The sequence below is a fragment of the Mus musculus genome, chromosome 8 (genome assembly GCF_000001635.26).
Source record: "Mus musculus strain C57BL/6J chromosome 8, GRCm38.p6 C57BL/6J".
In the NCBI taxonomy this organism is placed as follows: Eukaryota; Metazoa; Chordata; class Mammalia; order Rodentia; family Muridae; genus Mus; species Mus musculus.
Genome location: NC_000074.6, coordinates 84,516,942 through 84,544,019, shown reverse-complemented (window position 1 = coordinate 84,544,019; position 27,078 = coordinate 84,516,942). Strand labels below are relative to the sequence as shown.

The window sequence follows — 27,078 nt, the reverse complement described above, 5'->3', positions numbered from 1 at the left end:
TGGTTGAGAGGTCAGATCTCATGTGAGTGACACAGCAGGACTCAGTGGCAGGGTGCACACACCTGCACACACGTGGACGTATACACACCATATACATTAGACATTTATTTTATGTAAATGGGATATAGTAATTTTCAAATATTTAAAAATAAGTTTTTATTCTCATGTGGCATGTGTTTATGTTTGTGTGTGCGCGAGCATGCCAGGTGTGTACAGATGCTCGTGAGGCCAGAAGAAGACTAGGGTTACTGGCGGCCATGGCGACCTGGTGTGGGTATGGGAAATGAATTCGGGTCCACCCTGTGCTTTAAAACCTCAAGCATCTCTGCAGGCCCCAAACGTAATACGTGATGGAGACCTCTACCACAGAGGCCTCCCGCTTCTCACATGCTCTATATCTGTGTCTTAATTATTCCTTTGTTTCTTTACTTTTTTGACAGTGTCAAGATTGGAACTCAGAGCCTTGTACACAGTAAGCATGCACAGTATTACTGAGCCATGGCCCCCACCTTTAAAAAATAATTACATCTAAATTTTTTTAAAATTACATTTTATACAAGTAGATACAAATTGAAGATAATTGTGGATTACATAATTGGAGTTTACTATTTTTATGTACATTTGTGTATGTGCATGTGCATGTATGTGTATATGTGTGTGTGTGTGTGTGTGTGTGTGTGTGTGTGTGTGTGTGTGCCCACACAGGCCAGCAGAGGATGTCAGATACACTAGAGCTAGACTGTTGTGAACTTTCCTATGTAGGTGCTGGGAATGGAGCCAGTCTTACAAGGGCAGTGAGCATTCCTGCTATTGTGCTGTCTGCAGCCTCTGCAGGCGGTCTGAAGCATTGTCTACACTGCAGCATGTCGTCTACACTGTAGCGCGGCTAGCTTGTGCCAGTTACCATGTGTATTACTTTACGGTTATGGTTTGCATCTTAAATGCTACCAGCCTCTTAGCGTAAATGGGAGGTGACAGACACTATGAGATGGGCCTAGAGGGATGTGCTGGTTGGTTTTCGGTCAATTTGACAAATGTAGACTTATCTGGGAAGAGGGAATCTTAGTTGAGAAAAATGTCTCCATAAGATTGGCCTGTAGGCAAGCCTGTGGGGGCATTTTCTTAGAGATTGGTGTGGGAGGGAGGGCCCAGCCCACTGTGGGCGACGCTATCACTGAGCAGGTGGTCCTGGGGTTTATAAGAAAGCAGGCTGAGCAAGCCAGAGGAAGCAAGCCAGTAAGCAGCACCTTTCCATGGCCCATGCAGCATCTGCCTTGAGTTCCCGCCCTGACTTCTGACCCCCTTCTCTGCTCCCTGCTGCTATGACGGAAGCAGCTGCTTCTGCCACACAAAGGGGACAGAAATGAGTGAAAGTCGACAGAAACCTCCCAGCTATGAGCTGGAACCACCCTTCCCTCCTTACAAGTTGATGACCTCAGATGTGTGTGAGTGATAGGAAAGCAATACACCCACATGATTTTCTTTTGTCTCTCGGCTTGTGTGTGTGTGCGTGTGTGCAGGTGTTTGTGTATGTGTGCACGTGCACTCATACACATGTGCAAACTTACATGATTTTGAGTTCTTTTTTTTTTCTTTCCAAGGCAGGGTTTCTCTGTATAGCCCTGGCTGTCCTGGAACTCACTCTGTAGACCAAGCTGGCCTCGAACTCAGAAATCCGCCTGCCTCTACCTGTGTGCACCCATGTGCATATGTGCATGTGGAAGCCAGAGGTCTTCAGGTACCATCCACATTTTTTTTTGAGTCCAGGTTTGGAACTTGCCTTCTAGGTTAGACTGCCTAGCCGGAGAGCCTCAGGGACACACCTGTGTCCATCTTCTCCAGATTGTGACTATTAGCACGCACCATTACACCCGACTCTGTACATGGATGCCGGAGGATGAGACTCAGCTCCCAGGCTTTCACGGGCAGCACTCTAGCCACCAAGCCATCTTCCCTGCTTCCCTAGCCATTTAAAAGTATGTAACACACTGTTACACGTTGTCTGACCACATCTTACAATGAAGGAACTTGTCCTTCTAGCAGACATTTTATCCCAGCCCAGGTCCCCTTCCTCGACGCACAGTCAGCTCCTCAATGTGAGAAACCCTGCTCGGGGATTCACAGCACTGTGGGGCCAGTGAAGAAACAACCGTAGAGTTTCCTTCTCAGAGCTCTGGGATCTCAGATATCCCTTCTGGGCAATCTAGGAAGCTAGTGGTTAGCACGGGGTCTCCTCCTTAGTGGTTGAGCAGATTGGCTGTCTGGGTGAAACCTACCATGGGATATCAAACTACAGACTGTGTTTGGGGTCCATTTAAAAAGTTGAAAGGCATCTTTTCTTTAGAAAATTTTCTGTGTATATGAAGTGACACTTGTATATGCATTCACACCCATGGTACAAATATGGAGGACACCTTTAGATGCCATCCTCACCTTCTACCTTGTTTGCAAAGGGTTTTTGTTTATTGTTTATTTGAGACAGGCTCTTACTATGTAGCCCTGACTGGCCTGGAGCTCAGTATACCAGTGTGGTCTTGAACGCACAAAAGATCCATCTGCCTCTGCCTTCTGGTATTAGAGTATGTGTTTTAGAGTGTGTCCCATTGAAATTGGCTCTTTTTTGTTGATTGATGCTAGTTAGCTGGTCTTTAAGTTTCTTACAATGCATCTGTCTTTGCCTTCTATCTCACTGATGTGCTAGAGCTGCAAACACATGCTACTGACTCTAGCTTTCCATGGGCTCTGAGATTCAAATGCAAGTCCTCACACTTGCAAGGTAAGGCTTTACCCCCTAAGCTATCCCCTCAGCCCTCACTGACTTTTAAAATGGTTTGGCTTTAGGATGCTAAGAGTAGGACCCAGTGCCTTGTGCATTCGCAGCAAATGCTCCTGTGATTCCCCACTCTGGCCTTTGCAGTTACTTATTCAAACATTAGAAGCAATTCTGCCAGAGGATTAACAGTAGGCGAAGGAGCTGAATTTAGAGCTGAGTAGACGAGTGGACTCCCAAGGCAGTCAGTCACCTGGCTGTGCCCTCAGCTCCACCAAGGCAAGAAAACAAATAATAAAAGTTGCATAGACAGTAGGCCAAGAAATTGATCTATAACCAAATAATGCCAAGTGATATATCATAAACAAACAGGAGCATCATAGATTTATGCCCCCACCAAGAGCATCTGAGAGTCTCAGTTTCCCCTCATCCTTGTCAGCATGGGGTTGGATCAAGTTTTCATGTCTGTCAGAATGAAAGATGAAGACCAGAAACTCACCAGGAGTGAACACCCATCTAATTCACTAGCTCTCAACTTGGGTTCCCAAGTACACAACAACAGGGACAAAGGTGCATGCTGGTTAAGATAAACAAAGAAAAAAGTGGGGCTTGCAAGATGGGCACAGTGGCTGAAGGGGCTTGCCTCTGAGCCTGATGACTTGAGTTTAATCTTTAGGACCCACAGTTGTCTTCTGGCTTCCACACGTGCATGCCTAAAACACACACACACACACACACACACACACACACACACACACACGTTGTTGTTGTTGTTTTGTTTTTGTTTTTGTTTTTGTTTTTGTTTTATGTAGCCTTGGCTGACCTGGATCTCTATGTAGACCAGGCCAGCCTCAAACTAATAGAGATCTACCGACTTCTGCCTCTGGAGTGCTGGGATTAAAGCCTCCACATCTGGCCAAATTTACTCTTACTTTATGTGTATGAGTGTTGTCTGCATGTGTACCTGGGGCGGCCAGAAAAGAATGTCTGATCCCACTAGAGCTGGAGTCACAGGTGATGGTAGCCACCACGTGAGTGCTGGGACTCTGGTCCTCTGCAAGAGTAGCCTCTCCATTGTCTATCGGGGTTTGGGGGTAGTAGATGGCCAGGCATGGTGAACACCTTAAATGCCAGCACTATAGAGGCAGAGGCAGGTAGATCTCTGTGAGATCTAAGACAGTCAGAATTACACAGGGAGACTATGTGAGTAGAAGAAAAAAAAAGGAAGAGGAGGAGGAGAGGGAGGAAGAGGGGGAGGGGGAGGAAGGGGAGGGGAGGAGGATGCAGAGAGAAAAACTCTAGAGTGAGTCCTCAAGGCCAATGCTGACTGAATACATGAAGAAGAAACAGACCTCTGCAGAACCTACCCAGAGGACATGACCAGGTGCACCCACAAATAGAAACGGAAGTAACTGTCACTATAAACAAAAGCGTGCTTCAGCCAGAAGTGGAAAGCAAGCTTCAAAATAGCATTACAAGCATCCTTAACTGGCGAAGGGAATGTGCAAGAGCCAGGGTGGGGACCAGTGAGAGTCTGTGTCCCTTAAAAGTTCATGAATGAGTGTCCTGTTATTCAGTGGCTTAGAGAGTAAGGAGCTGGGAAGTCATTCATAGCTTTGATCCTGTAATTATCCCCGGGAGCACACCCATAGGGTGTGGGGAGGCACTGTGAATGTGCACAGCAGGGTTCCTACTCAGAGTGACTGGCTAGGAGGCAGACATCCTCTGTAGAGTCACTCCAGAGAGGAAAGATGGTCGTGGGCGATCTTAGAGGGGTGTGTATGCATTGGCACCCATTGCTCCTCCCAGTGTCCCCAGTGCTCGCCTTCTGCTCTCAACCCAACTGGCATCTCCTCCGAGAAGCCTTCTCTGACCATGTGGGTCCTGGGGAATCCAACTCAGGTCAAGATTGGCAGCAAGCACCTTTATCTACCAATCCATCTTGCTACTCCCTTTAGTTTTGTTTAGTGTGTGTGTGTGTGTGTTCGCGCGCACGCGTGTGCTTTTGTGTCCATGTTAGTGTCTGTGTGGGCAGATGTCTGCATAGAGGCTGTAGGACAGCCTGAGGTAATAGCATCCTCGGGATACCACCCACATCCCTTTGTGTTGGGGTCTCTCACTGGCCTGGAGTTCACTGGTTAAGCTAGGCTGGCTGTCCAGTGAGTCTCCTGTCAGTACTGGGACTACAAATGTCCTCCACTCTGTCCTAGCACTTTGACTAGGTGTTTGTGCTTTTGAGGCAAGCACTTTCTTGACTGAGCCATCCCCTCAGCCCCAAATCTCCATTTAATGTGTATTCTCGTGGGGCGAGAACTTTCACATGATGGGAACCCTGCCTCTGTCTTGTGCTGAACCCAGTACTCATTCTCAATTCATTAGCCAGTGACCCCAGACGGACGTTCCGAATCTGAACATCTAAGGGCAGCGTGCTCCCAGTGTCAAACCTTTGCACACCAGACAACACCAAGTGTGGAAAGAAGGCTAAAGTGCTTCAGAACTCCAGACTTGTCCTTTGACATTCACAACACTATTGTGGCATGTGGGACTGTCCCCGATATATCACACACAACAAAATAATAAATAAAAAAAACTCTAAAAATCTGCATTATTTCCTGAACAAAATTGTGTTTTAAAATTACAAGGTAATTTATTTATTGTGTGTTGGTGTGTAACATTCAGTGAGTGTGGAGGTCTGGGGACAGCCTGTGAGAGTCAGTTCTCTCCTTTCAACAACATCGATTAATTATTGTTATTGTTATTATTAATACCATTTTTAGACAGAGTTTTACCATGTAACTCTTATTATCCTGGAACTCAGAGACCCATGTCATGGGACTAAATACATGCACCACCACACCTGATCACACAAAAGTGTTTTTAAAGGAGTCTAAGGTTACCTTTAAGGCTCTGTGTCTGAGAGATAAATGAAGATTGGTTTTAGACTTTGGTTCCGTGCCTAAGATACCACCTGGTGTATATGGAAATATCCCCAAATCTGGAAACACCTGGAGTGGGAAACAGTTCAGGTACAGAGGACTTTTGCTGTGCTACATTTGTTTGTTTTTGAAACAGGGTCTCATGGCTGGTTGGGAGCTCCTTATGTAGTGCATGCTGCCCTCGAACTCACAGCTGCAGCTGCCTTTGCCTCTGGAGTGCTGAGAGAAAGGTATGTGCCACCATGCCCTGCTATGCCAGTATTTGGGAGTAGGGCACTCGGCTGTAGTGGACTTAGCCAAGATAACTGGGAGCCTGCTCTCTGACTGGAGCTGGATATAAATGAGTAAAGTTTGGATTTACACCTACAATAAAGAGATCTGTGGGAGCTGGAGAGATGGCTCAGTGGTTAAGAGCACTGGGATTTGATGCTCTCTTCTGCCTGGTGCCCACTTCTGTCAAGCAGCCACACAGGCAAATGGAGTGCTCATATACCTAAAATATGGAAACAAGTACACCTTTAAAAGAGATTCACGGGGCTCATTTAGTTGAGATACTACAATGGCATTAGTGGACAGGATCCAGCCAGGTATGAAAAAACGAAACACGTCCAAAAATCCAAATAAACTGGAAGGCCAAGGGAGGGTCGATGTTCTCATCACGATGCAAGCCCCACTCTGACAGGGTGAGAAGCAGTTTAAGGCCCACACCCAGCCACCTGGCCCCTGGGGCTCAGTCTCCCATTCCTGGGTGATGGGCAGTGACTGGTGCAGAGAGAGGGACTTACCCACAGACGCGATGTCAGCCAGCTGGTCCTCGGCCTCCTCAGGGTTGAGCAGGTCTGTCTTGCTTTTCTTCAGAGTAGCTCTCCGAAGAGCTCCAACAAGGGAAACATGGCGAGAGAGGACGGTGTTACCCTTTTATGCCAGGATGTCCTGCGCACTGTACACCTGTACTGCCATGCCACAGCATGCCACTCTACACACTACACTCTACACACATACAAGCTACCGCTGGGGAAGGTGAGGTGGCTCTGCTTTAAGGAGTCCAGAAAAGACTAGTACTGTTCAGCTTGAGTCCACAGTCCAGGCTCAGAAACACTAGTTTCAATTTGTTCTGTTTTTATTATTTACTTTAGTTAACGATTATTATTTTATGTGTATGGGTGTTTTGCCTGTGTTGTCTATGCAGCACGTGTGCAGTGCACACAGAGGCCAGAAGGAGGCGCCAGATTCCTTGGGATTGAAGTTATAAAAAGTTGTGATCCACCATGTGAGTGCTGGGAATTTAACTCAGGTGCTTGGAAGAGCAGCTAGTACTCTTAATTACGGAGCCATTTCTTCAGTCCTGTTTGTCTACTGCTTCCACCACTGGGTATGGCTGGGATCTAGGAAGCAGCTGAGCTTTGGGGACCTGGCTGGTTGGAATGGACCATATTAGTCAAGGACAGTGTGTGTGTGTGTGTGTGTGTGTGTGTGTGTGTGTGTGTGTGTGTGTGGTGTGTGTGTTCTGGGAATGGAACTAAGATCATTAAGCTTGGGCACAAATGCCTTCATCCACTGAGCCATTTCACCAACCATATTATGTCCATTTTATAGACGAGAAAAGCTTTGGCCACAGTGCACATGATTCAAAGAATAAGGGGGGGAAGTCAGGAATGGACCCACTCACCTCAGGAGGTTCTGAAATCCCTTCCAGAAGCCCATGACTCAATTATTCAATTTTCCTTGCACAGCCCTGCCTCACATCTCTTCCTGCTCTGGCCTAGCATACCCTCTAGAACCAGTTCCGTGTGCCCAGCTCCAGCCAACCCCACTCCCCTGGGATTCCCCTTCATGCTGGGCTCAGAACAGTTACCATCAAAAGGGTGCCTCTGCTCCACGTCTGTCTCGTCCTCCGCAAGAATCACCTCTTCTGAGGAGAAGAGCAGAGTTAAGGCCCTGCCTGAAGGACTTTCCAGGGGCTACAGCTGTGCACCACAGGTCCCCTGCTCTATTTTAGACTCTTGCTGCTAATCTCTGGGGCTAGCAACTTGGAGCCTCTTTCTTTTCCCACCATCAACTTCCCTTGCAGGTGTGACTCTGGGCTGTCCGTGGCTTGGGATGTCCACCCCTGGAACTCAGGATGAAAGGACCTCACCTGCTTTTGAGATCCACTCCATGTATCCATTGAGCTCACGTTCAATCTGCTGTTGTCTTCTGAGCTTCAGAAAAGCTCTCCGGTTCTCCACACGTTCCCTTTCTTTGGCAAACTCCCTGCAGAATCACAGAGAAGCCAGGAGTTGATGGTGATGGGGCTCAGCCAGTAAATACATGCCCACCCAGTAACTACATGTCTATCAAGCATAGAGCCCTGGGTCCTTCTCCAGCATAGCACAACCGGCACATGGTGGTGCAAGCCTGTTATCCCAGCCCTCAGAAGATAGAGGCAGGAGAATCACAAGCTCAAGGTCATGCCTGGCTAGATTTAGACCAGCCTGGGCTACACGAGACCCTGTCTTAAAAACAAACTGAAAAAAAAAGTGAACAAAACAACAACAAAAAACCCATCCTACTGATTTTCCCCCAACCAAACCAAACCAAAATCAGATTCTGTGGTTAGGAAAATTTCTAGAGGCAATGTGTGTTTGGGGGTTCAGTGAAAGGCAGTGGTTCTCAACCTAGAAGGGAGTCTCTCAGGAGGGAGTCCTAATCGTAAAGGCTGGGTATTTCTGACAGTGCACACAATTCTCAGTGTCTCAACTGGATCAGAAAGGCAAAAGCCAGCACTCAAGGGCTTGAAGCTGAGCCAGCGATGGTTGCCACATGTTTGACTGACACCCCCAGTACACCTGGCTACTACCACTTCCACCTTCTCTCCCTGCAGCAATCCTCTTTCCTTACAGGCTTTGCCTCTTCCTGCTTGGATCATGGGGGTGCCACCTTGTGAGTATCAGGCAGTCATCTTGAGACACGAACTATCTGCCAGCAGATTCCTTGGAGAAGGATGGCAGAGTGGAAACCTGAAAGTACCTGGGGTTACTGCTGGAAGCCCCAAGCTACATTATGCGCCCCAGACTTCTTTGGTGAGAATTATGAAGTCCATTTATAATTAACTTTTTTTAAAAAAATTAAAGTAATTTTGGGGATTTGGTGATCATTTGTGTTAGGAAAATGAATTTAAAATGCTTATTATAATTGTGTGTGTGTGTGTGTGTGTGTGTGTGTGTGTGTGTGTGTGTATGCTATGTTTGTTCAGGTGCTCTTGGAGTCTAGAAGAGGATGCCAAATTCCCTACAGGTGGAGCTACAGGTGGTTGATAAGTGGCCCAATGTTTGGCAACAAACTTGGGTTCTCTGCAATTGCACTCATCACTCCTTTTTCTCTTGGATAGATTATATGTGTACAAGTGCTTTGCCTGCATGTATGTATGTATGTGCCTGGTGCTGGAGGTCAGAATAGGGCACCAGACCCCTTGGAACTGGTTCTGGATGGTTGTGAACTATCATATGGGTGCTGGGAACCAAACCCATGTCCTCTGCAAGAACAGCAAGTGCTCTTAACTGCTGAATTATCTATCGGCCCCCTCTCTTTTAGTGAGACAGGGTTTTACTATGTAGAGTGGTCTGGCATGGAACTTCCAGAGATCTACTTGCCTTTGCTTCCAGAGTTCTGGGATCAAAGATGTTCATCAGCAGACCAGCCTAGCAGTAAGCATGCTTAACTGGAGAGCAGTCTCTCCAGCTCCAAGGAAAATGCAGTTTTGATTTTGGTGTGTGTGTGTGCATGTGCGTGCGTGCGTGTATGTGTGTGTGTGTATGTATGTATGTATTTGTTGTTGGTGTTTTGTTCTTATGAGATAGGGTCTCACCCTGTAACCCAGCTTGGCCTGGAACTGATTATGAAGTAGACTTGTGGCAATCCTCCTGCCTCAACTTCCTGAGTACGGGCATTATATGTGTGCATCACTATCCACAGCTTCATACTTTGTTATTTATTTATTTATTTAATCTAATTAAAATATTTATTTATCTGCATTTAACATATATGGGTGTTTTGCTTACATGTATGTCTGTGCACCATGTGTGTGTCTGGTGTCTGGAGATCAGAAGAGGTTGTTGGACACCCTGGAACTAGAGTTACAGATAGTTATTGTCTGCCATGAGGATTAACCTTGGTTCCCTGGAAGAGCAGCCAGTGCTCTTAACTGCTGAGCCATTTCTTCAGCCCCATATTTTATTTTTTTGAGACAGGGTTTTGCTCTGAAGCCCAGGACAAGTTGGGGCTCAGGATTCTCCTGCCTTAGCCTCCTATGCTGGGACCAGAGACCAGTGCCACCCCACATGGCTTGAGTGCTGTGCTTATTTGAAAGACAGGAAAGGAGGAACCCAAAGTATTGTTATTTTTAAATTATTCTTTCTTATATTTCTTTACTTTTATTTCATATGTATAGATGTTCTGCCTGCATGCATGTCTGCATACCATGGGTATGTTGTACCCAAAGAAACCAGAAGAAAGTCTTAAATTCCCACATCCAGAGTTTCAGACAGTTGTCAGGCAGCCATGTGGGTGCTGTGAATTGACCTGGGTCCTTTGGATGAACAGCCAGCGTTCTCAAACACTGAGCCATCTCTCCAGTCTTCCAAAGTGTTCAGTTTATTATAGATGTTTATTATAGATGGACAAGAAAACCCACAAGGGCTTCTTCATTGGCTGCCTCAGGCAGTTTACAGTTTATGCAGCTGCCTGTGGCTTGCTAACGAGAATCTTGCTGACTGAAACCAGGAAGGAAGTTTCTTCATTAGAAAGAGTGGGATGGAGAGTGGAGTAGCAGACTTACCCAGACAGCACACCCAGAACAAGGTTCAGCATAAAAAAGGAGCCGATGATGATGAGGGGGATGAAGTACAACCAGTTCCAAGTGTTCCCTGAGGCATCGTTGCTCTGCAGAGCACAAAGAGGGAAACCATATGAGACTGGAGTGGGACCCAGGTGGGACTGACGAGGAGCAGTAGGGTTAGCTTCATGCCCTCTGTGATTCTGTGTCAAATGTTCTAGACTTGCAGAATCCTGGCACTCTGGAAGCCAAGCGAGGGGCATGGAAGGTAAGGCTTAGATGTTTGGGGGCTATCACCAAGATACCACCAGAGGACAAAGCTGTCTCATGTCACACACAGTTCTTAAGGCATCTGGGAGCCAAGGCAATGCCTAAGATGATTTTGGACCTGAGTCTGAAATGAGAAGGACACACACATACACACACACACACACACACACACACACACACACACACACACACACACACACACACATCACAGAAATGGAGAAAGGAATGAATCCCCAGTTCCCACATTTGTTTCTACATAGTCATCATTTCCCCTTAGAGAATGGCCTCAGACTCTCATGGCCTGGCCACAACACAAAACCATCCCTAGGAAGTGCCCAGCTAATTCTGCAGGGAGAAGTAGTCCACAAATAGAATACTCTTAAAATGGAGAACAGAAAACTGAAAGAGGATAATGAAAGATGGAGACAAATATTGAAGTAGGAACGGAAGGAGGGAGATGAAAGGGAGAGGGAAGAGTTGGCTGTAGAGGTGATTGGTAAGAGTATTAAGAGAGTATTTACTACGTGCCTGTCCTTCTAAATGCATTCACCTACATTTAATTCACTATTTCTGTTTCTTGAGGCCCTGCATAATCACCATTGCATTTTAAAAGCTAGAATGGAGGCTGAGAATGACAAACAACCAGCCCAGAGTCACGGAGAGCCAGATGTGCATTTTGAATGTCCAAATCTGTGGGCCTGACCTGTGTGCTGGAGAAGATTCTCCTACAGTCTAGGAAAGTCCCAGTGGTTGATCACCTGGGGCAATTGGAAAATGCAGGGTTCTTAAGTGTGGCTTTAAAAGCTCACCTTTAGAAGTAAGCATAAATACTATAGGAGGAAAGCTAAAATGCGAAAGATTGACATCACCAGTCTCTAGTGAAGCTGTGGAACCACTGGGACTTTCAGGTCATGCTGACACAAAGACACTACAGCATATTAGGGTCCTGAAGCTGCTGTAACAAAAGTCACAAATTGGATAGCTTAAAAAATGGAAATCTATCTTACAGTTCTGTAGGGTGAAACTTTAAGGTCAATTTATGGACATGGTTGATTCTTCTGAAGATTGGAGGAAAATGTGTTTCCTGTCTCTCTCCAGGCCTCTGGTGTATTTACAACCATACTGTGTCACGTCACCTCCAACTCTGCCTTCATCTTAACATGGTCTGCTTCCTATGTGCATTTGTGGCTGTATTTACCGTTTCAATAAAAACATCAGTTGTAGCTGGTTTTTGTTACTTTGTGTGTTCTTCTTTTGTCCACCCTTTATTCTCCCTGGTTTTACCCCTATCACTAGATAGGAGATAAAGAAGGATAGAGGGGAGAAATAGAGATAGAGATCTTTGAATCTAATTTATTTTTCCTGTTTCTTCTTTGAGCACAATGACTAGTAAACTGCAACCTACCCCCTGAATGACCAACAACCACCCACTCTACCTTTTGCCCTAGCATTTATATACCTTCTCAAAATTTCCCAGAATTCCAAACATGATGCAATTGTAGAAACTATCTTCCACTGACAAAACCATGCCTCGGCTGGAACATGAGGCAAATCATAGTTAGCTGTTGCAGCCAGTCCAAAGCAGCCCCATACTAAAACAAAAGCACATTCTTATAATATTTCTGTGTTTTTTAAAAGAAACCCAAATTCCAGAATTGTCACTACAATTGGTCATATTGGTTTAGGGTCATCTACCTACTGATCCCAGTGTAACGAATTACACGCATAATGACTATTTCCAAATCAAGCCACATTTGAGTCACTGGTGGTGATAAGATTTTTCACTACGATTTGTTGCTATTTGTTTGCTTTGTGTTGATGGGGATGAATCATAGTGCCTTGTGCATATGACACAAGTACTGTATAACGGAGCTGCATACCCATATTTTCTCTTGGGTATGGTATCAGAATGTTGCTCAGGCTGACTTCAAATCCCTTATTCCCCTTCCTGGGATGAGGGCCAGACACCATCATACCAAGATAATGTAAGCTTTGAGAGGATAGAGCACAGCTTCTCTGAGAATTAATTCAATAATTTCTACTGAAACTAATTTGTCCATTGCCAAGCCTTAGCCACACCACTCCCAGATGTTACCTGATTGAAATATGAACCCATGTTCACTCTAGGCATGCACAGGAATGTTCACAGTGAACACCAGAAGAATGCTCAAAGCTGGGAACAAGCTTGAGTACTACCATCAGGAGGATTGTACTATACAGGAGTGGGATTTTATCTGATGGTGGGCTGCCACAGGAACCTGTACCACAATAATACCAAGTGAAAAAAAATCTCTACACACAGACAGCATGCATGTGTGACTCCATAATCAGACATGGTATATACATGTTGTATAGTAATTTCCTCTGAGAACTAGGCACTTTAGTTCTTTTAGTAAGACACAGAACATTCTAAGGGGAGGTGAACGATTACATCTTGCAGGGAACCACCTTAAATTCAGGAAGTAAACAACTCAAAAGCTTTAGGAAGTCCCTGAAACTGACCAGATTCATTAGGCTCCTCCCTCCCAAGTGACTATTAGTAAGGGCTGCTGAGAGACTTTCAGACAAGCTGAGCTGTTTAGCAGCAGATCTGCCTGGAAAAAGCAGAGTCCAGTCAAGTAACTTGGGAAAGACTCAGACCACTGAGCCACTGAGAGATGGCTGCTGACCTCGCTGCAGGTGTAGTGTACTCCAGGTCTTCAAGGTTCAGCTTTTGGGAGTTTTCTCCATTGTGGAATGGGCTTTGGTGATGTAGCTGTCTTTGAGCCATTTTTGCTCTTTAACTAACCCAGGTAAAACTTATTGCTTCACCAAATTTGGTGGTATCCATACATTGGTTCCCTATCTGAAGTGGGTAGATGTTTGTTTACAACTCTCCATGAAGAGTGTCACACGACAGGATAATTCATCCTGTATCCAGACACAGCATGAAAAGGTTAACTATTGTGTAAAGATACTTGTGACCCCAGCTACATAGGAAGCTGAGGCAGGATGACTTGAGCCTAGGATTGCAAGATTAACCCAGGGAGAACAGACTGTCTCAAAATCTAACCAAGTGTCTTTAATCCCAGCCTTGTCTACATACTGAACTCCAGGCAAGACAGATTGCACAGTGAGATCCTGTCTCAAAAAATAAAAAAATTAAGACAGGGCTTGGGAGTGTGGCTCAGCAGTAGACCAGCATGCATAAGACGCTGGGTTCCATCTTCTGCGATATGAGAAAACATAATTAGATAACTACATTTACTGTTAAGGTGTGTACTCAAATAATTAAAACAAAAATTCACTTTTAATCATGGGTACAGACAGGGTTCTGGAGAAGATGGCTGACCGAGAAAGCCCAGCTCACACCTTTGTTCTGCCCACACATCCCAGGGCTTCAGAAAGATTCTGAAGAAAGAATGAAGTCGCTGAGATGCGCTGGACAGAAGGCAGCACAGCTCTGTGGAGCCAAGAGCTTCTTGTTCGAGTTCCTCAGGCTAAATTTAGCCTGGGAGCCAGAGCCAGAAGCAGGCAGCTAGAAGAAGGGCTCTGGGCTGTCACATGGGGTGGCTCATATGGGGACAAAGTGGGGTGGTGGAGGGGTGGTAAGAGACCCCTTCATGACAAGGTTACTCTTCTCCTCAGTTGCACTTGTCTACACTGAACTCTGTGGCAGGGCTTTGGGACAGTCATGTGTGAAATTTGGACTTATTGAAACTGACTAAGATCTTCTTGTGAATTCCAGGACAGTGTATATTCATTCATTTGTCCTCTCAGGTGGGAAACTGAGACCTAGAGAGGCAGACTCACATGCTCACTGTCCTTTGCCCCATGGAGTGTCCTGTGAAGGTGTCTAAGCCAGATCTCCCAGATCCTATGAGTGATACCTGGAGTCTCTGCACGTGTTACCATGTCTAGATGCAGTCATCAGGGCAGGCCCTAACCGTGTGACCAGTGTCCTCTTAAAAAGGGGTCAGTCAGGACACAGAGACAGACACACATGGAAGGACTGAACAAGGGGGAGGTGAAGACAGGGATGGAAGGCTGTTAGCTGGGGAGGAGACCGGAAAGGATCCCATTCAGGTGTGGGTGTCTGAGCGATCACACAACCCTGCTGACATCTTAGCCATGGTCCTTTGGCCTCCAGAGCTAGGACAGAACAGGTTTCTGTTGTTTTAAGTCACTTATCTTGTTGGAAGAGGGGACGGGGAAAGGACAGGTCCTTTAGAGACACAGCCCTGTGCCCTGCTTCCTCACCTAAGCTCTGATTTGCATTGTCTACCCAGGTGTAAGTTCACCCACAGATGAACCCCTTGAGGGGGCCTGCATCTCAGTCTCTCAGCTAGGACCACATCTTCAACACAGCATCTGTTTTGGGCAACATGTTACACGAAAGCAACTGCTGGGGTAAAAACCCAAAAGAAGCAGCTCAAGGGGCACGTGTGTCTGAGCTCAAATGTCAGCAGTACAGTTCCTCATGGTGTGGGTGTCAAGGCAGCAGGGGCTTGAAGCAGCTGCCACACTGCCGCCAGGAAGCAGAGAGACATGTGTGCCTTTGTTTCTCCTTCCTCTGGAATGGTTTGTTCCCCTTGGTAGCCACTGAAGGTCTTTCTTCCTCAGGGAACCTAACCAAGATGGTCCTTTCCAAGTGTGGCTAGAGGTATGCCCCCTGGGTGATGTCCTGTCACACTGACAATGCTCACCATCATATCTTGTCTTTGCTTCCGTAGTAACCCTCTGTCAGACACATTTCTGTATCTCCACACTTATGAGTAACCCCAGTAAGTTTGTTGGTTTGCTAGACGGGACTCTGGTGGGATCTCTCCTTTGGCTTGTCATGGGTTCCCTGTCTAGAGTGACCAGCCATCTGTTGATTTTCCCAGGAAGTGTTAACTGTTCCACATCACACAGATGGGCAGCCAAACGGGCTAACCTGCCATTCTGCTTTCAAATTGCTTTGAACCCGCTTCACTTCTGGCTGCACTGAGCACCGTGTCTCATGTTGATCACAAGAACCTGAGGAGTCTGACTCATCGTCAGCAGTGCTGAGTCCTAGTGTGGCGCCCGGAGCGTAGTGAGCTCTCACAAACACTCTTCAGGCAAATTAATGCTTGAATCCCTGAGAAATCTTTAGGTACTTTTTTTTTTTTTTTTTTTTTTTTTGAGCCTGGCTCATTCAGAAAAAAAAAAAAAAAAAAAAGAACCAAAGAACCAACCAACACACCACCCTTCCAAAATAGAGAAAATGTTTTTTTAAAAAAACCCAAAAACCTAATTGCCCCAAACCCCTCAATTTAAGAAAACAATCAACTCCACAGATTCTGAGATGAAGATGAAGTAGATTTGACCATGAAAAAGTTAAGGTTTGGTACTGACTTTGAAGGAGGCCAAAGGCCACACAGTTTATGCTTATTGGTTCCTGCCTGAATGTTACTTTTTTGGGGGGCATTCTTTCCCATCCCCTCTCAGTACTGTGTCAGCTTGGTCAATCAGTTCTTGAGTCTGTGGTCCTGTAAGGCCTGTTACTGCCTTGGCTTCCTTGGTCCCTCTCTTTCACTGGGTCCCTCCACCTTCTCTGCAGCTTCAGTGTTCGTCACATTGTCCAGGACACTCCTGCCTCAGGGCTTCTGTCCTAGGCTTTCCACCTTCCTGGGTTGTCCTCTGAGGAAGACCCACGGGCTCCACTCTCCTGCTAGGTCTTTGCAGGAGGATTTCCACCTATCCTTGGATTGTCTGTGATCTTTGATGGCTTCATTTCCCTCAGCTCATACGACTCTTTCACGCCATCTTAAATGCAAATGCACCATGTCTATATGCTTTCTCTGATATGTGTGTATGCATGTTCATGTGTGTGGCTGGGTGAGGGGAGCAATGGGTACCATCCATCCTCTGCCTTCACAGTTCTGGGGTTACAGGCATGAGGAAGCTTCCCTAGGGATCAGATTCAGGTCCTCCTGCTAGCGAGGCAAGTGCCTTATTGATTGAACTTTGGTAAAGTGAAACTGGACTGATGTGTAGCCCGGCTCTGTCTGTGTGACCCACACTGAGCATAAAATAGTTTTTGCCCACTGTCTTTGATTTAACACTTATCAGTTTTACCCGCTAGCATGCCAACTCCTCAGTGTCCTGAAATGTCACCACACAGGAGGTGTTGCTAATGTAGGCATTCACAAGATGCTGCACACAGTAGGCACTCAAAGAATACTTGTTGGGTGAACGAATGAGTCACCCAGAGCCACTTGATTTGAAATGGAATGAGCATCTGTGAATGAGAAAAGGCTTAGGCCACAGATTCATCCCTGCTGCTTGTGATCATTAGGTGTGAGTATATTAGCAGAAAGTAAATGGTTTTGCTGTTTCTTTGGACAACCAAAGGAAAAAGATGCAGTAAAAGAGGCTCATGGGGACAAACACAGAGAGGAGGAAGGAAAGAAAACAGGGGGAAGAGGAGGAGGCTGAGGAAGAGAAGGGCAAAGAGGAGAGGAGAGATAGGAGAGACAGAGAATACATATGCAAGTTAATATATAAAAGAAACAGATATGGGGAATAACACAGAGAGGGCTGGCTGCAAGAATATTGCCCAGTGTTGGATTAGAATCAACCCTGTTCTGTGGCAACTGTCTGGGAGACTCAGTAGACTGACCTCCCTCTCTTAAGTCTGTTTCTCATCTAGAAGATAGTAACAAAACCACAAAAAACACACCTTAACAAGGCTGTTGTTTTTTTATTTTGTTTTTGTTGTTTTGTTTTCTAGGACAGGGTCTTGCTTCGGCTTGCTTGTTTGCAGCTTACTGTGTAGAACAAACTGTTCCCAAATTCAGAGATCTACCCACCTCTGGTTCCTGAGTACTAGGATTATAGACATGACATGATCAGCACAATATATAGGCTGGGGTTGTTTGTTTGTTTGTTTTTTAAAAAGATTTTTATTATTTTAAGTAAGTGTGTGTGTGTGTGTGTGTGTGTGTGTGTGTGTGTGTGTGTAATATGTGCACATAAATGCAAGTGCCCACAGAGGTCAGAGGTCAGAAGTGTAAGAGTTATATAGGCAATTGTAAGTCACCTGGTATGGGTTAAGGGGAATTGAACCCAGGTTCTCAGGAAGAGAAGTATGTGCTCTTAACCATTAAGTTATCTCTCCAGCCCCAAAAGCTAGGCTGTTTTTGAATCACAAACACTGGGCAACAAGGAAGTATTGGGTTGAGCCACCCAATAGAGGTTGAGAATTTTAGTTACTTGCTAAACTATCACTTTCCAACTGAAGTATCTGCAGGTGCCACTGTGAAAGCCAGTAAGTCTCAGAGAGCTACACAAAGTCTTTGAAACTTGGTAATGCCATGAAATCAAAAGACCTACATGACCCACTGCCACATGACTTGCTGCAACAGCTGGCTGTTGATGCTCCATAATTATTTTAGAAAAAAGCTATCTATCTATCTATCTATCTATCTATCTGTCTGTCTGTCTGTCTGTCTGTCTGTCTTTCTTATCTTATCTTATCTTATCTAAACTTTTTTTGTTTTGTTTCTATCTTATCTTATGTGTTCCCTTGGAGACCAGATTAGAGGGCATCAGATCCCTTGCAGCTATAGGCAGTTGTGAGCTACCTAGTGTGGGTGCTGGAAACCCAGGTGCTCTGCAAAAGCAGTATGGACTTTTAACGTGTGGGCCATCTCTCTAGCCCTCTTTTGTCTTGTTTTGAGATAGTGTCTTACTGAGAGGTTCAACCTGATCTCAAGCTATCAACCCTCCTATCTCAGGTTCCCCAGTGCCTGAATGACAGCTCTGAGCCACCACATTCAACTCACAAATCTGCTTTAAAACTATGAGAATTGCAATATTGGCTCTGTCCTTCATCTTGCTGTGTTTATATGTGCATACATGACTGTATATGCGTGTGTATGCATGTATTTGTATGTGTGTATGTGCATGTGTATATATGTATAAACACATGCACTTATTAGATGTGTATGCATATGTGTATCACTTGCATGTGTACTTGTGTGTGTCTGTGTATTCATGTGTATGTATGTATATGCATATATATGTATGTATGTATGTATGTATGTATGTGCATGTGTAGGACGCAGAACAACTTTGGGTATTGCTCTACAGGTGCTGTTCACCTTTTTATTTTTAAGGCAGAGTCTCTCACTGGCCTGGAGCTTGATGATTAGATTAGGCTGGCCCGTCAGTAAATACAAGGGGTCCTCCTGCCTCCACCTTCCCAGCACTGGCATTACAAGAGCAAGCTACTATGCCCAGTATTTTTGCATGGATTCTGTGGGTCAAACACAAGTTCTCATACTTGTGTGGCAATATTTTCCCATTTGAGCCATCTGCTCATCTCTTCATCATAATTTCACTTTTGACCCTGTAATCCCTCTTTAGGGAGGTAGATCCTCCAGACTCCATCTGCATTTACAAAAGCATGGAAAACCCACAGTGTGACAGGGATCATGGTTGCAGAGTACCTGATTTTGGTGGTGGGGGCAATCCTGACATGTCTTTCTAAGGGACTGAGCAGATAAACTGTGGGCAGCAACACAATGCAACACTATGCTGCTGTACAAAGAGTAAGAACTCTGTCTTGCCACATAGAACATTCTAGATTATGATGTCAGGAGAGAGAAGGAGTGATGGAAAAAAGTGTAGGGTGTGACCTATGGCACTAGGATGAACAACACAGATGAAAAGAATCTGTGTGTAGTGTGTGTAGTGTGCATGTGCACATGTCACATGCCACATGCACATGTCACATGTCACATGCCTGTGTGTGATACAGATGTTGAGACTGTGTGTCTTCCAGTTTTGAACAGGGTCTCAAACTTGAACTTGGAGATTTTTGGTATCAGGACCTCCAAAGCCCATGACATCACATAGGTGGGACCCGCACACCTGTTGCCAAGGCAACAGCCACCATATTCCCAGAATCCATTTGGCTCACCTCCTACCATTACTCTGATTACATCATCATCTATATATAAAGAAATCCCCCCATCTCTCTCTCTCTTCCCCCCTTCTCTTTCCACCATCACCTTGTCCCTCTCTCTTCCAATAAACCTTACATGGAACTGTTTGGCCTGGTGAGGTCCTTCTGAAGCTATGTGATGGTCAAGCTCATAACAGCTTTGGTTAGTCTAGTCAGCCAGCTTGCCTAGGAATCCCATCTCTGTTTCCTGAGCACTGCAGTTACAGGCAGTGCTCTGCCCACTTGGCATTCATGTGAAGATTCACACCTGGTCTTCACACTTATGAGACAAGCACTTTATCTACTGAACCATCTCCCCAGCCCAAGCAACAGATCTGGTTCTCCTCATGCAGTCTGTCTTCCATCTCTGTAGTCAGAAAATGACACACAACTGCACCAAGCTCACTCAGAACACCTCTTACCGATGCTCCCTGAGCTACACAGCATGAACCACACCTATAGTATCCATGTAGCAGAGGTTGGCACAAAATGATTTAGAGAACATGGGGAGCTGTTCAGGTTCCACCCCATTTCACCTGGGACCGTGGTGTCACAGGGGCTCTATAACCAATGACCCACGGCTGCTGAGGGATGACTCCACTGGTGTAAATGAGCGGCAGGAAGATATGCCAAGCCACAGAAGGGCTCGTGGACGAGAGGTGAAGAATTGTGACTAAAGCTGAAGGCAGGACAGGTACCTTTTCAGGTGAGATGCTTTCCAAGTGTACACACTTCAAAGTGACTAAATCAAATACACTCTGTGCTTCTAGAATCTGGGTGTCGGTTATGTGTTATAGAACTGGTGAGCCAGCCATGGTCTGTGACCACAACCTGGCTCCTCTCTCAGTTGGTGGCTACCTAATGGGGGTAGGGAATACTGAATTCAGGATTACACACTGAAACCAAACTTAACACACAGCTGAGGTACCAATAGGAAGTAGTGCCTATGTACCAGTTAGAAGTCCACAGCTTGGCTTCCTGGGACTTTCAAAGACTACCAGGAAAGGTGTTGTCCCCAGCTCAGGGATCCCCTCCCCCTGCCCCTGTGTGTGTTCCAGCAGCACTTACATTGTAGAGGAGATCAGTCCAGCCTTCCATGGTGATGCACTGGAAAACAGTGAGCACAGCAAACAGGATGTTGTCGAACTGAGTGATGCCGTTGTTGGGCCCTTCCCAGTACGGCTGACATTTGGTCCCGTTGGGGCAGGTGCGGGCAGGCTCCTCTGTCCCACACGGAGCTGGCGACTCACCCTGGATGTCGTCTAGGAAGGACATAGTGGAGAGTAAAGGGGAGAAGGGAAAACCAACTGAGGATGGGAAACCATAGTAACTGGGATGAGATGACATCAGCGTTTGGTTTTAGATCTCTTAACTACTGTCCGCATCACTACATATTTCAACGCTCATTTGTTTTTTCCTGTTTTCTACCAGTTTAACTCTCTTTCCTTTTCTTTCTTTTCTGAGACAGGGTTTCTCTGTATTGTCTTGGCTGTCCTAAAACTTGCTCTGTAGACCAGCCTATCCTTGAACTCTCCCTGCTTCGGCTTCCTGAGTGCTGGGATCAAAGGTGTGTGCCACCACCACCTAGCCTCTGTTCTTTTCTTAACCTGTTGAAACTGAATCTTTTTCTTTAAGACTACAAGTTGTCCTTCCAGAGTAGCTTTGACTGCATCTCAGAAACAATGTCATGGTCATTCTTCATTATTGTGAAAATAATCCCTATGGTGGTGTGAATAGCAATTGTCCCTATAGATTCTTGTGTTTGAATGCTTGGTCACCAGGGAGTGGCACTATTGGGAGGTGTGGCCTTGTTGGAAGAAGCATGTCACTCAGGGTGGGCTTGGAGGTTTTAGAAGCTCAAGCAGGGCCTAGTGTCTCTTTCTCTTCCTGCTGCCTACTGATCCAGATGTAGAACTCTCAGCTCCCTCTCCAGCACTATTTCTGCCTGCATGTTGCCATGCTTCCACCATGATGATAATGGACTGAACCTCTGAACTGTAAGTCAGCCCCAATTAAATATTTTCCTTTGTAAGAGTTGCCGAGGTCATGATGTCTCTTCACAGCAATAAAACCCTAACTAAGACAATTCCCAGTTTCCACTATTATTTCTCCTTTGACCAATGGGTAACTAAGAAATATTTCTCTGAGGGGGAAAAATGAGAGAGAGAGAGAGAGAGAGAGAGAGAGAGAGAGAGAGAGAGAGAGAGAGAGAGAGAGAGAGAGAGAGAGAGAGAGGAGACAGAGATGACTTCCCATGTGCTATCACTGATTACAACATCAAGTGATCCTGGGCCAGCCTTGCTCATGTCCAGGCCCCCTACACTCAGACCACTCCCTAGACTACTGTAAGAACAATCCCCCACACCAGGGAGTCTCATCTGCAAACAGAACAGAAGCCTCCTGGTTTTCAAGTGCTTGTAGCTCTTTCCTTCTGGGCTTCATTGGCAGCCATGGGACCCAGCAATCTATGCTGCATCTTTGCAGTCTTTAACAACTGAGATGTGGTCTGTGATCCACAGCATGGTCAGAGCAGGGCACCATGAAATGCATGTCATCTGGGTGTGCTTCTCGAGCCATGCTGAGTGTTTTTCTTTATGACATGCATGGGGCCCTGGAGAGAGGCACAGGTGCACACAGTTCCCACCCTTACCTGAGGGTAAGGTAATTATTGTGACACACCAGGAATGCCAAGGGATCCTGCTTAGCACAGAGCCAAAGAAGCCTGCATGGAGGAGCGGACTGTACAGGTCACATTCAAATCCTTTCATATTGAAGTGAACAGGAGGCATGGTGTCCCCACAGCTAACACCTGGCTCAACCTGGCCACAAAACCACTGTGTAGTTCTGAATCTTGGAAAACCTCCTGCTACACCCCCCAGGGATGAGATGGCTAGTTTGAGAAGGCTTAAAAAAAAAAAACCAAACAAAAGACATGTTTGAAAACAAACAAACAAACAAACAACAATAACAACTGCCAAGTCTCTAAAAGCTCCAGTTTCCACTTGACAGAAATCCATTTCCTGTGTGCAGCTGGCTTTACTGAACCTACGCCAACTGCCATGCAGGGAAGGCAGACGGTATGCATCCCACCAACAAAAGGATATGTGCTAGGGGTAGTGAGTGGCTCACACCTGCCACCCCTGCACCCAGGAGGTTGAAAGATGACTGGTTTCAGGCTAGCCTGGGCTATACAGTGAGACAAAGACCAAACCAACTGAAAATAAAAAAAAAAATTAAAAGCACAACAAATGATAAAGCAGACAAAGGCAAAAAGAAAAAAAAAGGCGTTGCTTCTAGCTTGGATGGTAGATTGCTCGGACACAGTTCAGATAGGAGAGTGGGATCTTTAAAGCTTAAGACTCAGGGCAGGAAGAGAAACTCTACAGAGGCCCTACTGGGAAGATCATCATTGTCTCTAGAACTTTTTCTACCCCACTTACAACCCAAATCTGGCTTATGTGAAGCTCTCTATGTATACCCAGTAATTCTGGGGTCCTCCTGCCCTTATTTTTCCTGTGAGCGGGGAGCACTTGGCCTCCCTGCCTAGAAAAGTCTGCAAACCAGGGTCTTGTTCATCCAGGATTCTGAAAACTCTTAGAAAACAGGAAGCATTCCACTTTGTCTTGGAGTCTGTGAATGTGTGGGATGGCTGTGGGTGACAGGAAGTGGGCTCCCCGCGCCTGTGGCTGGGAACCACCTATCTTTAGCAACAGCATCCAGAGGTGTGCTCGACCCCAGCCCCCTCAACCCTAGCCGTCCGCCAAGCACTCCCAGGGTTGATTCGAGAAACACAGCCATCCGGAGTCGGAGAAATTCAGCTATAAATATATTTTAAAATTAGCCTGCTGCCGGGGCGTCTGTATATATCTGTCTCTTACTCACACATCTTACAGTCTTAATCGGGAGCTCTTTGGATCGCCTCCCGAATCCAGGCTGCTGTCCTCCATGGCTCCACCTACATCTGTCCCCCCACAACCCCACTGGGACCCCAGCCAGCCCTGGATGGAAAACAAAACAAAAACAAAAACACCCCAGAAAGCTCATACAGCCTAAGTTCCTGAGCCCTAAGTCTGGGTGGTTCTGTGTATGGCTGACAGACACACACACTCTCTCTGTCTTCCGCCTGGGTGAGGCCAGGTGCAGAAATAGATCTGCCTCAATTAACACCTTCTTCTTTGGAGAAAGAAATAATTAGGCCATTCCGTATTGAGAGAACTTCACAAGCCTGGGAAAGAAGGAGCAGGAGGAGGAAGAAGTGAAGTCCCGAGGCTTCTAGAACAGCCTTCCCAGCTGGGACCAGGCCAGGGCATTGTCTCTGTGGACCTGCTTGGGGTGGGTGCGTGGAGCTGGGACAAGGCCACTTCTGTACACACTATTCTTCCCTGGCTGCCTTTCCTGAAAAGGTCCCACACCTCTCTGCCCATGGGTTCACTCTTTCTCTGGCTCTGGAAACCTAGGCTGTCTGCTCTGGGGTAGGTGGTTCAAGTCCTGAAACACAGGCACCATCTTCTTGTTTGGCTCTTCTTCATTCTGGGACACCAGGCAGCTCAATTCTGGAGAATCTGGGATCGGACCGGGATGCATCTGGTCCAAATGTGGATGCAGCCTATGCCTTCTGTATTTGCTCGGACTTGAGCCCAAGCTGCACCTTCATGCTGATCTCTGTGGGACCCAAACCACAGCTCCCTCTGGACACAGCCTCCTAAGGGTTAACCAAAGCACAATGGGGCACAGGGCTCTGATTGGGCAGGCAGGCAGCACCTGCTGGTGCTGGGTTCTGACTGAAGAAGCCAGGATCCTATCAGGCAGGGTTCCCACTGCCTGGGACCTGACCTGTCAGGTGCTGGGTTCTAAGGGAGAAGGGCAGGGCCATCTCTTGTTCATACTCTGTTGCCTTGCCCTGCCCTCCTGCCTGTGATGGAAGGGCATCTCTGCTGTTTCCAGACACTGTAGCATTTCCTGTGTTCATGGGGAAAACCGCTCAAGAGCACACCCTCAGCCCAACTTCTAGGGGTATCTCAGGGATCATTCTTAAACAAACGACTTGTCCCCTGGGTTGCCTTCCAGGGTACCCCAAACCCAACGCTGCAGCTGCAATTGAGGTATCAGAGGCAGTTGTGGCTGGTGTCTTTCCTGTAGGCAGTTTAGCTATGCTGGGGATGTATCCAGGGTTTCGTGCATGTTCGGCAAGACCTCAATCCCCCAACAGCCTTCCTTTTCTTCTTCTTTTCTTTTTGTCAAGTGTAGTGCTGGCTGTCCTGGAACTAGCCTGCAAACTGGCTGGCCTCCAACTCAGAGATCCACCTGCTTCTGCCTCCCAAATTCTGGGAATACAGGCACGCATCCCTAGCTAACACACAGCTTTGTTTCTGTGGACTGCAAGCAGGCCCTCTGCTGTGTAGTCGCAGTGCCGAGTCTCAGCTGCCCTGGGGTTGGGAGGACCAATGTCCTTGTCTGTCCTTTCTGGAGCTTTGTCCCCTGAGGAAAACCTCACATCCAACACCTCGGACCTACCTGTCCCCTCTTCAAAGCAGGTGGTATGAAATTTCCCCATATAAAATTCTAACCCTATGATTGCAAAAATAAGGATTGCAAAAAACAGGAGGAGGCCGATCTGCAGCAGAGGGATCATCGCCTTCATGATTGACTTCAGGACGACTTGTAAACCTGTGGAGACACAGAGAGGCCGGTCTGTAAGCAAGCACCCCGCCAAGTGCCACCCATGGAGCCCAGTGTGGGGCTGGCAGAGAGGGAGGTGGTCACAGCCCCCCAGGAAAGGCCTTTTTGGTTATAAAACTTTAAAGATATTTATTATCTACTTTGAGGAGTTTTAGGGCCCAAAGGGTGGCTAGCCAGGGCTTTCTAAGCCATTTTCTGGGCTGTTCAGTAGCTTCCTTCCAAAAGGGGGTGCTGTTTCCCTAAATTGCCCCAAGCCAAAAGAGCCCCATTTTCCCTTCATCCAAAACCTCCCCGGGGTTACCAGCAAGACTGTATAGGCCTGCAGCCAGCACCTCAACTCTCAACTCCAAAGAACTAGATTCCCAATAAACTCATCAGCTTGTGGCCATGAGCCAGGCAGGCAGCAGATTGGGAAGTGGGGCTCAGGGATATTTGATTTCTCTGTGGGCTCAAGAGACAGCAAAGTCAAGCATTTGCACTTGTGTGAGCCTGGCCCAGGCTACTAGGCACTACCCATACAAGCTTCCCTGTTCTGAGCAGCTCAGTTGAGAAGGATGACACTGGGGTCAGGTGGTCCCTGGGGGCTGTGGTGGGCTAGGTGTGGAGGATCCAGATGTGAACATCAGATCAGGGCCCAGGCAAGCCCTTATCCTCACAGACCCACCATCAGTGTCTTTACCTCACTAGATGATACAGCCATAGATATTTTAGGTATTTTGTGAGACAGAAGGGGGTTAAAAACTAAAGATGCTTAAAATTTCATCCTATGTGAAGAGTTCCATGATTCTAAGTGTTTTGATAATTTAATTAATTATTGTGGTTATCTGTAGAGGTCAGAGGAAAACTTCCTGGAGTCCATTCTCTACTCTTTTGTGGGTCTTAGGGAGCGAAGTCCCGTTATCATCAGTGCTTCTGTTAAGTGCTTTACCAACTGAGCTATGTTGTAGCCCACCACAGCCCTAAAACTCAAGAAATGTTACAACAACTTTTCCCTGAATCCCCCCCCCACCTTTTCCCTCATTGCAAGCTAGAAGATTGAGACTCTAACTTCCTGTGAAGCAGGCCAAATTCTGACCACAGTCTCCGTGCCGTACACAGACTGCGCAGTATCCAGAGGTCCCGTAGACAGGAGTATCTGCGGACACCTGCGTCTGCTCTATAAAGTGGATGCTGTTTGCAGAGTCTACACATGTCTTCCTGTGTCACCTAAATATCTTGAGATAACTTTTTTTTTCTTTTGAGACACGTTTTCTCTCTGTAGCCCTTACTGTCCTGGAACTCTCTATGTAGACCAGATTGGCCTCAAGTTCACAGAAATCTGCCTGCTTCTGCTTCTCTAGTGCTGGGATCAATGGCATGAGCCACGGCACCCAGCTTCTTCTCTTAACACCTCATACACTGTTAACACTATGTAAATAATTTTTAGACTGTGGTGTTCAGGGACAAAGTCAAGAAAGCCATGTGCTTGGATCAGACAGGCTGTTCACCCATGACTGTTTCAGCCCCTGAACCTGTGAGTGGGGAGCCCACGGACACTGGGCAGATTATGTAAGGGGGCTCTTCCTTGTGCTCTTCACAGGTAGGTGTTTTTGTTATTATTGTTATTATTATTATTTAGCTTTTCAAGACAGGATTTCTTTGTGTAGCCTTGGCTGTC

The 27,078-nt window shown here is 46.5% G+C and overlaps 1 protein-coding gene across 34 annotated transcripts in view; it reads right to left on the bottom strand.

Annotated features, from left to right (window-relative positions):
• Positions 1-27,078, bottom strand: part of Cacna1a (calcium channel, voltage-dependent, P/Q type, alpha 1A subunit) — a 301,621-nt gene that overhangs the window by 96,232 nt on the left and 178,311 nt on the right. For 24 of the 34 annotated variants that reach the window (XR_003947227.1, XR_003947223.1, XR_003947224.1 and 21 more), the window contains exons 7-12: positions 25,257-25,409; positions 20,811-21,004; positions 10,523-10,626; positions 7,844-7,959; positions 7,562-7,618; positions 6,492-6,587 (exon numbers count right to left, since the gene is read on the bottom strand). Coding sequence is in view for 27 of the 34 variants with exons in the window: in XM_006530609.3 (XP_006530672.1) it covers positions 6,492-6,587; positions 7,562-7,618; positions 7,844-7,959; positions 10,523-10,626; positions 20,811-21,004; positions 25,257-25,409 (720 nt within the window). In the remaining 7 variants the exon portion in view is untranslated. The remainder of the gene's footprint in view (positions 1-6,491; positions 6,588-7,561; positions 7,619-7,843; positions 7,960-10,522; positions 10,627-20,810; positions 21,005-25,256; positions 25,410-27,078) is intronic. The other 10 variants (XM_006530589.4, XM_006530599.4, NM_007578.3 and 7 more) reach the window with 4 other exon arrangements.